Source organism: Parasteatoda tepidariorum, chromosome 5 (assembly GCF_982258835.1).
Source record: "Parasteatoda tepidariorum strain Cologne lab strain chromosome 5, Ptep-v5.0, whole genome shotgun sequence".
NCBI classification, from domain to species: Eukaryota; Metazoa; Arthropoda; class Arachnida; order Araneae; family Theridiidae; genus Parasteatoda; species Parasteatoda tepidariorum.
The window spans coordinates 82,290,161-82,304,926 of NC_141759.1; the positions used below are offsets into that span (position 1 = coordinate 82,290,161).

Sequence of the window (14,766 nt, forward strand, 5' to 3'; positions counted from 1 at the left end):
CCGGTGAATATCAACAATCACATAGTCGATTTGGTATATGCCCGAAATATTTGTTAAATCCGATTTGACATTAATTTATTCCTTGATAGTATTATATTTATTCCCCTCCTGCTCGCTAACGCTCGCCAACCCCCGAAAATTGCTACGCAATCTTATATGGTTTGCTTTGCAAACCAAGCTCGCTTCGCTCGCTACTAACTTAGGTACATTGCAAATGCACAAAATTCTAAGAATTCAAAACAATCATTCAAATCCATATAAAAACTTTTAGTTTAAAAAAAAATTACAGCTTTTCAGTAAATACTAAGTCATTAAAATAAATTTAAATTCAAATAAATGACATGTAATTCGTTAAACCTATTAGAAATGTGCTATAGTATAATTCGTGATATAAATCAGAAATCGTCAAATAAATTCGTAATATATAAATTCGTGAAAAAAAGCGCTTTCGACAAAATACTAAAATAGAGATTTATCGACAAAGACTACTCACTTCTGCCTAGCTTAATAGTATGAGATTGCCGCAGCTGATGCTCTCTGGTTATTTCAGTTTCCGTTTTTAAAAGCGCTATAAGTTGAGCCACCTCAACTAGATTTGGCATGTGACATTCTTAGCGGCAATCATTGGTCGATTCGCCGTGCAAGAGAAATAGTAACATAAACAAAACAAAGCAAGCTTTGCCACCGGCGTAAAAGAAATACAGCCAAAATTTGGGAGCCACGTAAGAGAATTATGTATATTAGATTTTAATATCTGCTGAGGATAGATTAGGAAAATAACATCAGTGTTTGGAGCACCGGTTAAATACATATTGGGTAGTTTCACTTGACCTTAAAAAAAACATTGATGTAGGGCATATCGGGCAACAGGCACTCAACTGGACCTAGTATATATTTCGGAGATTTACCGAAGCGACTAAGTGATTGTCAACATACATCGATGGAAGTCAAAAACCACCAATTTCGGTCATTCACAGTAACATATACAACAAAAACAAATTCATAACTAGGCTAGATATAGCATGAAGGCTACAAAGTTAACTGTCAGACAAAAAACATAATTTAAGATTATTTATGATGAAAAATCTTCATTCCTCTAATTAAGTATTTTAAAAATAGTCTTTTATTGGTCACAACGTTCACAATTACTTTACTCAATTTTATTTATTAACACGTTCACGCTGGGTAAAGTGAAAATACTGGTACGAGAAAAGAGAAAATACTGGTAGAAGAACTATTTCAATATTTAATAATATTCGGGAGGAGTTAATCTATTCTCAACAATAACAATTCACTGTAAGGAAATTTATCACGGCGAAGAAGCAATTCAATATAAAAATTGCATCCGTTAAAAACAATTGGTAGTTATGGATTTTTGTTATTCCTGGAAAAAAAACTAAAAAATGAAATTGATTTGTTACCAGTTTTTACTCCCGTGCGCTGCCAGGATGAGACAATCTAGCGTGACCCACCGGTGGGTCACCCTGGCGTGAACATGTTAAGTTAGGGTTCCGTTGAAAGAGTATTGATTATTTAGGGTTCAGCCGAAAAACAATTGTGAAACGCTGCTCTAAATAATTTTCTTAAAATAATTTTTTCTCCTCTTTTAATCTGCAGGATTTAGCACTCAACTAACCGGAGTCGGAAGCGAACAAATTTTTTCTGACTCCAACTTCCACTCTGGCAAATTTTTTCTTCCACATTGACTCCTCGAATCCGACTCCATAGCCTCTTGAAAGCGACTCCAAAAGGTAATTAGTGAAATATTGATTTGAGACTCTCAATATGATTACTTTCTTGTTGTCATTGACAAGGATTCTACACATATATATTAAGGATAATAATTACTTTCAACGCTTTTATTTGTTTCAACACAATATGGGATAATTCAGCCGACCGGACTGTATGGTTGTCAGGGAGCCGAACAGTTATCAAGAAGGTCCCTGGTTCGAATCCCGGCCAGAAAGCATGGATGATCTGTCCTTCTTACTGTGGGGGTAATGTTTGCACACCTAAAATGGTACTCTTTGATAGAGTGGCAAACACAACTGCCCTTCAATTTCAATATATGGATGTTCATTGGGGGGGGGGGGAGAAACGTGATAAATCTCTGGAATAATTTGGTTAAAACTACTATATTTTTTATAGAAATAATCCCCACATCATTGTTCATATACTAATGAGTTAAACCAACGCCTCTTATAACTGAAATCCTCCACACGAATTCTTATAGGTAGTTCGATCAACCCACTACGAAAGTTAATCAGTTTGCGAAAGACCCATTTATCACAAAATCTACCAAAAATAAGAAATTGGTAGCAAATATGTATCGAAAAATTTGTTTATTTTATGAATATGATTGGTTTGTCTTATTTACTTGTCAACCACTACAGATTCAATTCTCAAATATATATACGGTAAATTTCTCTCAAATACTTTTACAAAGAGCTACCCGGCACGTTTGAATAATTACCAGCAGGACGGCCGGGTCTCTACTTTAACAGAGCCACACTTACTTACACATACTCACATTCCTTTAACTCGCCCTTTCTTTTGTATGTATTTCCAAACTGTAAATATTCTAAAACTAAACTCAGTGGCGCGACAGCCCATAGAGGGCCAAGGCCTACTGTGCCCATCTCAGTTTTCTTGACCTTGGGCTCTGGGGTGCAGGAGCAGATGTTCCGGTCAGGTGGTCTGCCGAACGCGGAACCCCCAGTGTTTAGTTCCCAAGCATGCTTGGTACTCATTTATCGACCCACTGAAGGGATGAAAGGCTGAGTCAACCCTGCCCGGCCCGAGGATCGAACCAGGGACCTGTGGCACGACAGCGCGAAGCGCTACCGCTCAGCCACCGGGCGTCACAATAACTAATATATAATAATCACCGGGCGTCAACTGTAAATATTCATTAGTGTTTATTTTCCCATTGTACTTTAATTTTACCTTTTTTCATGCACATTTTGATTACTTGTGATTTTGTTATTACCTAATAATGGCAAAGTGCCATTTTTCTTTTCTCAAGAACTCCATTTGCTCCCCAAACTTTAATTTTGTCATGTATGTTTCTTAGTTTAATTTCAGGATGAATGGGAAAAGGGCCGTAAGGCCTCAGACGCCCAGTTCCACTACAACGAATGAACGAACGAATACTTTTACAAAAGAATTTGGGTTCATGCGCTCAACTGGTTCACTTTCTAAATAGTCTGAGCAGACTACTCATAAAATATCGAGTGGAGGCTTTCTGATGTAGGAGATGATGGTTAAACGCGGAATTTAATCTTAGAAATCCTGGACGAGGAATGAGAATCGAGAAATGGCGTATATATACGTCGAACTCAGGACAGAAGAGCTCAAACTCACCTGGAAAACAATAAAATCTGATAGAAAAAAATATTTTTTTTAAAATATTATTATGTTTCTAGCTACCAGAATATCTTATTTCCTCTAAGTTAATATAAATAGATCCGAAAATGGTTGATATGAAGTTTTAATCGATGGTCGTCATGAATTGATTAGATGCGGTGATGTCACTTTAAGGAAGAGTTTTTCGAAATGATGCCATACGAAAACGCTGCCGATAACTGATGCTGATCATGCTCTACTGACGTTCTCTTCTCCCTTGCGATGCTGGTTATGCTGAATTGATGCTGATTATCCTGAACGTTACGAGGTGAGTGATACAGATTTTGATCTCGTCAGGTTCCTGAGTCGGGAGAGACAATACTGACAACTGGCCATTTTGATGTCTGGATTTTGAGCCCGCCATTTTGTTTTTTCAAGTCATGCCGTATCATAAAACAGCTCGTGGTGGAAAGGTCTCACTCTCCATTCGTAATTCACCGTCGCATTGCAAAGAATCCACGTCATTAGAAGAAATCATTGCTACCTGTGGGATATCAAAAAAATACTTTCTACCAGTTGAACACGAACATATTGACGATCTCGTAGAGTTTTACACTCAGTTTGATACAGAGGAGCTGATTGGTTTAGATAAATTACTTAGCAAACTGCTCATTCAAATAAGATCAAGTTACTCTGGAGACTATGAATACTCCTACTTCCTAAAACTGACAAATGCAGCTTATCACGTCAGGTGGAAGAGGAAAAACTTTCAAGCGGAAGAAAACAAGGAGATGAATAAAAACTCCATTCAACTCGAATCAATAATGACTGAAATTAATCCAAGCACTGAAGACATAACCAAGGAAAATAAAGATGAAAACCTGAATACAACACCGAATACAGAAACAGACACGGACATCAATATTAACAATAGCACAGAACCACCTGCAAAGAAAAGAAAAAAGAAGAAGAAAAAGCAAAATGCAATCAAAACAATTGAAGATAATTCTACACTCATATCTGCAAACAGCTGTCCTTCTTCTAGCCAACATAATTCAACAGATGACGTCACTATCTTGCCGACAACAAAACCTAAGGAGGATACCGACAAAGTACGGGATCCGCCCAGCAAACCTGAAATAACACTGCAAGCCAGATATATTAAGGTTTTGGTCCGGGGCCTGCCTGTGGACTTTGATACAGATGCCATCAATACAGAATTACAGAAAAACAGTATTGAAACCTTTAAAATTGTGCAGTTTAAGAAAAGAATGGGAGAGGCCTGTCGGCTCCTTCCACTTTTTCTCATAATCCTAACATCAACGGCGAATCACCAAAGAATATTCGAAGTCAACAACATACAGCAGATCCCGATCAAAATCGAACGATTTCGAGGAGGTCGAGGACCTATACAATGTTACAACTGCCAAAATTATGGACATACACAAAGCCACTGCAATGCACCTGCAAGGTGTGTAAAATGTGCTGAAAACCACAGGTCACATGAATGCAACAAAGACAAAACAACACCTCTAAAATGCTGTAATTGTTACAAAAACTACACAGCCAACTATACTGGGTGCGAGACCCGCCCCAGCTGAAGGAGCCCTCGAGCTACATCAAATTTGACGCCTAAACTTGCTCACCGATTAGTGTCATTAATCAAAGAATTACAGGAATTGCTCAAAAATGAAGAAGTGCTCCGTCTTCTGCGGGGGATCATCGGGGAAACATCTCAATCCCAGTGAGTTCTACTTTTATTTTCAAGACTCTCAAGTTAAATTCACTGAACTTTTCACATCAGACTTTTACTTAAGTTAAATTAAATTACATTAAGAATTATTTTCTGATAATATAACCAATTTATGCATACATATATATCAACTTTGCATGTTAAATTCTTTTGAAAATTCTATTGTATTTAATGAGCAATACTTCTCTGATAAAATATATTCACTGCATTTTCTCCAAATATGTTATTTCATCATGTATCAAGGTATGATTTATCTATATTCATCAATTATGCCTTTCATTTTTCAAAAATCAATTACTGTACATATCAAATCATGTTTTATCTTTATTTTTAATTTAAGTCTACAATCAATATTTCTAGTGTTAAGTCAATTTGTCATATTAAATTTCATTGTTTTATTATTTCACAAGCAAACGGCTTAATTTTTTTTTTATGGTTACCACAATGTATTCGAATGAACTTCAATGTATGTCACAATTAAATATGTGCTAGTTAAAATATAGAAATTTAATTAGTGAAATATGTATCACTTTATGTTATTATTTATTTATGTCAACTTATGTATATATATGTCAAATTATGTTTATATTTATATATATCAACTTAGATTCGATGAATCAGATATTCAAATGTTATATTTACTCAAGCAAAGTGCTTGTTTTTCTATTAGCTACCACATCGACTGCTAAATTCAAAATGTTATTACTATAAATTTTCTGTAAATTTCTAGATGTATGGGATAGGGGCCGCTAAGTGGCCCAGGTGCCCAATTTTTGTAAATAAAGTAAAGTATATGAAGTTTTATTTCAATAGTAAAAGCTAATATTAAGAATTTTCCAGCTTTTTTATAGCAAGATTAAAACCAGCTATTAATTTTTTCCAGGTGCGTACGAACTCTTCAAATGATACTATCATAAATTTTACGAAGAACTTACCACCAAGATTTTTTTTAATAGTTTTAACACGTATAAAGGACTATTGTTTTTAGTATCCATATCCTGCAATATAAAATAATTAGCAGTTCTACTGATAATATAACGGAAAATTACCTCTTTATGTTAGTTTTTTTATTGTATTCTTATGCAATTTCGAGTTTTGATAATCAATGGTAGTGTTTTGTTTTTCACGATGGGTATTTACGCTAAATGCACCACAATAGATATTTGTTGCGACATGTTTACACAACAAACACGCTTAACTGGTCAAGCTGTTGAAGAAAAAAATTAAAATTCATCTGTCATTTCTAAGATAGTCTTCGTGGAATTCATTATAATTGAAAACATGTATCGCTGAAATGCGCAGTTGGACAGTGCCAGCATAAATGTATCGCATCAGTGCTTACTGCGGAAGCGCTGGTCAAATTTTTAATGTATGTCTGTCTCACTTCTGAAGGGGCAAGGTCAACATGTGTTTTGTTCACCGGTCAGTTCGGGGAAAAAAAAGAGAAAGAAATTAGGATCATCCGTTAGAATTTCGAAACTTTGGGATTGGAAACGAAATTTCGCAGTAAAAATCCGAACTTGTAGTATTAAACAGCACTCTTAGAATTAAGATGTCTATTTTGACAACATCCTACAAACACAATATGTTAATTGTGTAATGCGTAGAGGGTTAATTACCCTATTAAGAGCCATGTACTCATGAACTTGTTTTCACAAAGATGAAGAATTGTAACTTATTTATTTTATTTTTGAAATTTACTATCAGCAATAAACGGACAATTGTGTTTATTGCAATATATTAAAATTAGCCTCCTTCAGCGTCCTGCTGGGTCACCTTTCAAAATTATGTTATACAACATATAAACTTTAATGGTAACCAAGACACAACAGTATATAAATATTCCAATTTTTCAACACGAGCCGTGATGGCTCAGGAGATAGAGCATCCGCCTTCCATAGAGGTGAACCGGGTTCAATTCCCAGCAATGGCTGGCCGAAACGAATCCCTCACCCGGCTTGCACCGACCACAGCGCTGACGTACAAATATCCTCAGTGGTAGACGGTTCATGGTTTAGACTCCCCTTGCCGTCAGACTAACAGTGGAAGGTTTTCGTGGTTTTTTTCCTCCATGTAAAGCAAATGTGGGTTAGTTCCATCAAAAAGTTCTCCACAGAGGCATAATTTCTCCCTCTACTTGATCCAGGAGTTACCTTGTCTTCTGGATTGGGTTCAAAATTATAAGGGTACGGAGTTGTGGGGATTAATAGTCGTAAACCAAAAAAATTGGGTCGATAGTCAACGACTATCGACCCAACATTGTTCAACCCTTCCTCCATTCCTAATTCCTTACATAAAATTACCAAATTGTATTAATTACCAAACAATATATTAATTACCAAATTGTTTCACTGTCTACCTGTTACCCTAGCGTAAGTACTTTGATTTCAATTTTAACTATTTTCAAGAGATGTCAGTGATATTGTCAAACTTCTTCATCTATTAAATTTTAGCAATAAATTAAAATTTGTTCGACAGCCATCAAAATCACGCAAACCATTGTGATTATGAGTTCAACGCATATATATATATATATATATATATATATATATATATATATATATATATATATATATATATATATATATATATATATATATATATATATATATATATATATATATATATATATATATATATATATATATATATATATATATATGTATATATATATATATATATATATATATATATGTATATATATATATATATATATATATATATATATATATATATATATATATATATATATATATATATATATATATATATATATATATATATATATATATATATATATATATATATATATATGTGTCCCACAGAATTCTATATTGCAGTCGTATTTAATATTCCTTTTTTGTAATGATGTTCCCATGATAATTTTTTCTAAGCATTTATTAAGGAAAAGAGTAAAGAAAATCTATTAACAAATAATGTACATGAAGCAGAAACTCCTGGAGACAAGTGTTCACTTCTTCATTTTCAAAAGACGCGTGCGCACTTTTTTATCATGTAGCATATAGTTATTATTTCTTTCATATCATGTGATCTACAGTACCCAGACTTCTTTGTTAGAATTGACGCTGTAAGATGTAATCATACTACCGGATGAAGATGTATTAAGATCTCAAAATATTTATTAATTTGAATAATTTTCGGTTTCATAAAGGCATTTTACAGCGCAGTATGGATTATTTTTATAAATAAAGATAACAATTCTATTTAATTAAAGATAACACATACGAGAAATGCTTAGTTTATTATGTGAAAAAGATTATTTAAAGTTCTTATCTGTTAGGAAGGCTAGTCTGCAATTAAAATATAATTCTTTTTTACTTTAGATTTAAAATCCATTTAATTCTATTAAGTTAATTTTACATGCTACATATATATTAAGTTATAAATTAAGTTGTAAATTTAGATATTTTTGATATTTTCTAAAATGGTTGTAGAAATTTTAAACATAAACGGCGTTATGTTACCAATTATTAGTGACTCAGTCACTAATAATTGGTATGACTTTATGCAGCACCATATCACCGTTTATGTTTAAAATTTTCGTTAAACTGTTCTACCGTAAAGTGCTCGATTTCGCGTGCAGGTCGTCGGGCTACCGAATCGGGGGTACCATTCTCTCTGCATAGGATCGAAATTGTGATGGCATGTCTCGGATCATCCTCAGGGATGTTTCCCAGACCGTCGCCAATAGCCCATTGTGCAGCTCTAGTGCGACGTAAATTAACTACAACAATGTTTAAAATTTCTATAAACATTTTAGAATGGATCAAAAATATATCTAAATAATTGCTTCGCGTAACCAAGTTTTTATTTCTATAGAAATAAAAAAAAATTCTTAATAAATACGTAACGTATAACGAGCTGTTCAGAACTATTTGACACTTATTATTTAAGACAAATGTATAATAAAAAATGAATTTAAATACTTAAGACATAACCAATTTTTCTAACACTATATTAAATAATTACTTAAAATAACCAAAGAATAATAAATGTAGTGTTACCAATACAGGGATCTCGACTGCTCCGCTTTTTGCAAAAGTTTTAATTAATTGCGAAATAAGTTGTAAAATTTGCGAAATAATAATTAGTAGCGAAATAAATTGTAAAATTTGCGAAATAATAATTAGTAGTGAAATAAATTGTAAAATTTGCGAAATAATAATTAGTAGCGAAATAAATTGTAAAATTTGCGAAATAATAATTAATAGTGAAATAAATTGTAAAATTTGCGAAATAATAATTAGTAGCGAAATAAATTGTAAAATTTGCGAAATAATAATTAGTAGCGAAATAAATTTTAAAATTTGCAGAATTAGGATAATTACGCCTAAAAAGTAACCATGAGACCAATGCAACAAAATTGCATGTTATCCGATAATTTGAATATTTGACATGTAGTGGTGATAAAATTCCTTAAAATGTAAAATATTAAACGAAAAATAACTCAACGTTACCACTAGAAATTTCGTTTTTACAAACGGATTCCTTTTTTAAATATCCGAATTTATGATGCCACATAAGAGAAATATATTTTTATATTATGAACATTTATATTTTGATGTGGCCGTCCGGGTGACTGCGCGGTCAGTGTGCCTGGCTGCGAAGCTAATAGTTGCGGGTTCGAATCCTGCTCAGATCATGGATGTTTCTGTCTGTGTGCTCTTCTCTGTTGTGTGAATGTGGTCCACCCTATCCACGGCTTATGGTCTCAAAATGAGACTTACCTGTGTAATTATTTTACACTCAACAGTAGGAATGGGCGATGCCAAGATTTTGGCATCGATATGATATCGATGCCAAAATGATCAGCGTGACGATACATATCATATGTATCGTCACGCTAACATCGCGATATTTTGATACATCTCGATGTTTCGCTACATTAATGTTTTATATTTAGTACTGTGCGTAAATTCGCAATTAGTAAGTTGCCTTTATATTATAATAAACGTTGCATTTTTTAATAATTATTTCTCAATATTTAAAGACGTGGAAGTCTGCAAAATAACGGTTAAATACATCGCGGTTAAAATAATTGCAGACTTCGATGTACTATCGGGAACAATACTCAATATCGCACTTCTAGCCATCGATGTCAATGATACATCGGGAAGTATAGTACGCATCACAGTAAATCACAATTTCCGTTGCTTCGTAAAATTACCAATCCCAGAGATGATTGTGCTCCAGAAAAAATCCGGATTTCCGGATTACTTGCTAACCGCGATCCAGAAATCCAAGGTCCAGAAGTGTCAAGAAATCATTGATCACATTTATGTATGAAAATTCTTGTATATTTTATTTAAAAACATTAGAACTAGAATTTATACTTGGCATTTCTTTTATTTGTAAATATTTTTTTCTGGTAGAATAATAAATGTGATTTGAGATAAAAGTAAATTTATACGTAATTATTAATTTAAATTATATATGCATATAATTTATTTGGAATTTCATGTTGTGAAAATATCACTGATTTCAATTTATTAAGATTAATTTTTTGAAATGCATCATTGATATTACTCAAGAAATTTTCAGGATTTTTGAGTTGAGCTCTCAATCACCCCGGCAATGCAAATATTGGATCGGCAATGATTACAAAGAATCGATATTTTCCGATGCATCTATTTATTGCCCAGTCCTACTCAACAGTGGCACTTACCCTTAAGAAAACTAGAGTGTGCATGCTGTATCAGTGTATGGCATACCGGCCAAATGTTTACCGGGCAGTAGCACTAAGAAAGCAAAAAAAAAAAAAAAAGACTCATTTATTGAAAAATAAGTGTCTAAACACCGATAGATTGCATATTGGTATAATTGCATATTTTTTTTTAAAATTCCTTTTCATATCAGCTAATAATTTTTGCATATAATTGTTCTTTTTTCTTTTTATAAATATGCTCATTAAAATTTTTATTAATAGTTGGAGCTGTGTATTTATCAATTATCATCTTAGCAGACAAACCATGCAGGAATGTGTCACTAATTTCAAATTAAAATAGAGCATTTTTCATTTTTATCAATTCGCTGCCGGACCCTTCACAAAATATCTTTTCATAAAAACGAACCCTTCACAAAATATTTTAGCTTAAAAACGGACCCTTCACAAAATGATTTTTCTTTTAATCGGACCCTTCACAAATTTGTTTATCTTCATTATTATTTTGTTAATCGAATAAACCCTTTCCAAGGCAGAAAGCAAGAAAGATGGATGTAAACGAATTAAGTTTTGTCTTCGGCAGACGATTCTTCCATTATTCGTCCGAAATTAATATTCTGCGTACAGTAGTATTTGCTAAATACCAAATATTTGTATGTTGCATCTCTAATTTAGAAGCAGCAATTGTTGTTTATTTTTTTAAATTAAATTTTTTTAATTATAATTTTACAGTGTTGAGCATAATCTTGTATGTCTTTACAATTTGCAAACTCCTTGAAAAAGTTTTTTTTGCAATAACGGACCCTTTGCACAAATTCGTAAAAGTGGACGCTGGTTGAAAGAATGTGAGTAATTTTTTCACAATTTCACGAAAAACGGACCTTTCACAAAATGTCTGGACAGACTCCTGGCTTGTTATTAAGTTTATAAAATGTATAGAACATAAAAACTACTCACTACCTAGACATTCAATTTCTGCAAATTTGAAAATTTTTTAAAAAATTCTGGAAAATTCAAAAAAGTTGAAAAAAATCTTTTGATGCAAAAAAAAACATTACTTACTGAATCATTCCTTGCTTCTATTCGCTTAATAAGAGCGAAGATTTGGCGGCAATTCAAAAAAAAATCGTGATGCGTTTTATGGTCTGTTGATTTACTGTTCGAAAAAGTGAAAGGAAACAGTTATAAGAATGAACAGGTGGAAGTTAAGAATCATATACCTTATACACCGGATAAATTATTGCATCACCACACTAATCAAAATATTTCTTTCTTTCTTTTTATTTTTTATCGCTGGAGAATCTTTGACGAAAGTATTCATTAAATTGGCTAATTTGTAAGCTATATGGCATTTAGAATAATTGTTTCCTTGGTAAGAGCAAATACACTAGTGCCTGGTGATTAAAATGAGATTTTCATGGAATGAGAAAAACTGTTTATTTTTTTCGGAAATTTTGCAGGACGATTTTTGTTTTTGTTACTGGACTACAATAGAAAATCTTTCTATGAAGTAAAGATGAAAGACGAAAAACGAAATTTAAGCAACAAATAAGCGGTAGCAAATTTGTGACAGTACATTAATATTTTAGCTATCGATAAAATTTTAAAAAGCAATATTAGAGGTAGGTATGTAGGTACTTTCTTTACGTCGCACTAGAACTGCATAATTGGCTATTGGCGACGGTCTGAGAAACAGGATCATCCTTACACATGACATCGCAATTTTGATCCCCTGCAGTTGGGAAGGCTCCCCTGCTTTGGTAGCCCGTACCGCGCACCCTCGGTCGCTACACAAGCTGAACAAAGTGCTCACCCACCCGCTTACTTCGTAATGCTCGACTTCGGCGCTCTACTGTGAACCGTGTCTTTACGATTAGTCCACTGCGGTACTTGTTCAGATGCCATCATGCTTCGTTTTGACAGCAACTATTTTCCAGTGGTAGCAGAATTTATGTTTTCACGTGTATTTCGCAGTTTAACACCTCTGATTTTAAAATATTTTTCTTACCATATCATGTAAATAAATTGAAAGTTCATGTAAAATGCCTCTCATTTTCGGTTAACTTATATAGGATAAAAAAAAAAAGCGAAGCATATAGAACCTTTTCATCGTCATCCACTTAACTCCGGTTAAGTCATGGTGAGTCTGTACACAAGTAAGCGAAAAGAAACATATGAGCAAGATGTTCTTCTCAATTCGCTACGACTTTTATGAATTATTTAAGGATGGATACCTCGGACGACTATAAATATAAGATGTGGTAGAAACTAATTTTTAATTAGTTAATCTATTATTCAATCAAAATTACCACCATGATGACACCCAATTTTTTTTTCTATAAAAAAAGGCTCATAATTGTGCAAGCAAATTACAACAATATTTTTAAAGCAGAAATGTTAAAAGATGATGCCAAAATCAGAACCCTTAACTCGTCAAAAGTGTAAAACGATCGCAGGCACCCAGATAAAATTTGATGACGATGATGACCCTTAGCTCAGTTTTTTACTAGTGATACAATACTATGAAAAAAATTCAAAAATTCATCATTTTCTGAATCATTAATTATTAATGCTACAGGGTCCTTTTTACTCTATTTTTTGGTGCTGCAGTCGTTTTATTTTGATTCCCGTGAACACAGATTAATTTTATTGGCGCTGTAAGTTGGTGCTGTAAGGTGGCGCTGCAACCGCGGCAGCATTTTTAATTGTTGTATCTACTTCAAGATCTTAAATAATTTTTTTTAATCCTAAATCATGATGACCTTATCCCATGATTTGATAATTCAATGAGAAAAGGTAAAAGGTTGAGCAATTACAGACTATGACTGTGACCATGATTTACAATGCAAATTATTCATACATAAAGCGGAAACATTCTTTGCAATTACTTTCAATAGTTAATTGAAAGAAATATACCGAAAAAGTTGCTAATTTTAATCTCTCTTAATAGAATTTTACATTTTTAGCAGTCAGTGGCATCCCCGTTTTGGAACGGTTATGTTGGATTACCTTATTGGTAAAAAAATATTTACATTGAAAATTAAGTAACTTAGGTTTGAAAAAAACTCTTGTTTTGTATTTTTAGTATTCAAAAAGCATTTAATACATTACATCATAAATATGCTGAGATTTTTTTAAATTTATTTTATTTCACTTAATATTAGTCTTCAATACATCCTTCAATTTTATTTTTTCCGAAATACTAAGTATCTCTTGCATTAGAATGGTATGCCGATTACTTTAACGCCTTTTTGTATTCGATGAATAATTGATTAAATATACAGTTTCATGACACTAAAGTCGAAAGTGGTAGTTCTGTACCATAGTCTGTGTGTGATAATTTATAAGTGTGCGAGTCAACAAAATTGAGCAGATATAAAATTGTTTTAAACTATGATCGAGGCCAAAACATAGCACTGAAGTAGAAGTGGGAAATATAAAGGGGAAAAAAATCACTGGTGTACTATACTAGGTATATTATTGTTAATCTTTTTTTTCTGAGGGGGTTTATTAACTCTTTGCAGTTCGATATCGCTTCTGAGGCGTCATCAACAGTCACCATTCTAAAATTAAAAATTTTTAAAACCTTAATAATTAGTGACCACATTATTTTAAAAATTTTATAAATTATATAAAAAAAAATCACTGTACAGTTTTATAAATGATTCCGATATCGCCTCTGAAGGTCCTAGAAGAATTTTATAAATTATATAAAAAATACTGTTCTGTACTGTTAAATAATTTAGTGCTTATTATTTAAAATTAAATAATAAGCACTTAAAATTTATTAATAGTTTTAAATTTATATTATTTAAAATCTAGTAAGATTTAAAGTTTCTAAACAGTATAAAGATTAGGAGAATATGTTTGATAATAAACATATTCTCCTATTCTTTTATATTTCTTCAAAATCATCCATTTATTCTATTTTATCAATCAGATGATCATCTAACTAAAAATATTCTCACACAGGAAATTATTTTTC

General features: G+C 32.6%; 1 protein-coding gene across 2 annotated transcripts in view; it reads right to left on the reverse strand.

Annotated features, from left to right (window-relative positions):
- Nucleotides 1-14,766, reverse strand: part of LOC107437961 (uncharacterized) — a 100,539-nt gene that overhangs the window by 77,692 nt on the left and 8,081 nt on the right. The window contains exon 1 of one of the 2 annotated variants that reach the window (XM_016050112.4): nt 11,844-11,958. The exons of the other annotated variant lie outside the window; for it this stretch is intronic. Coding sequence (XP_015905598.2) covers nt 11,844-11,851 — 8 coding nt within the window. The 5' untranslated portion in view covers nt 11,852-11,958. Of the gene's footprint in view, nt 1-11,843; nt 11,959-14,766 lie in introns of those variants that run through there. 2 annotated transcript variants of the gene reach the window in all.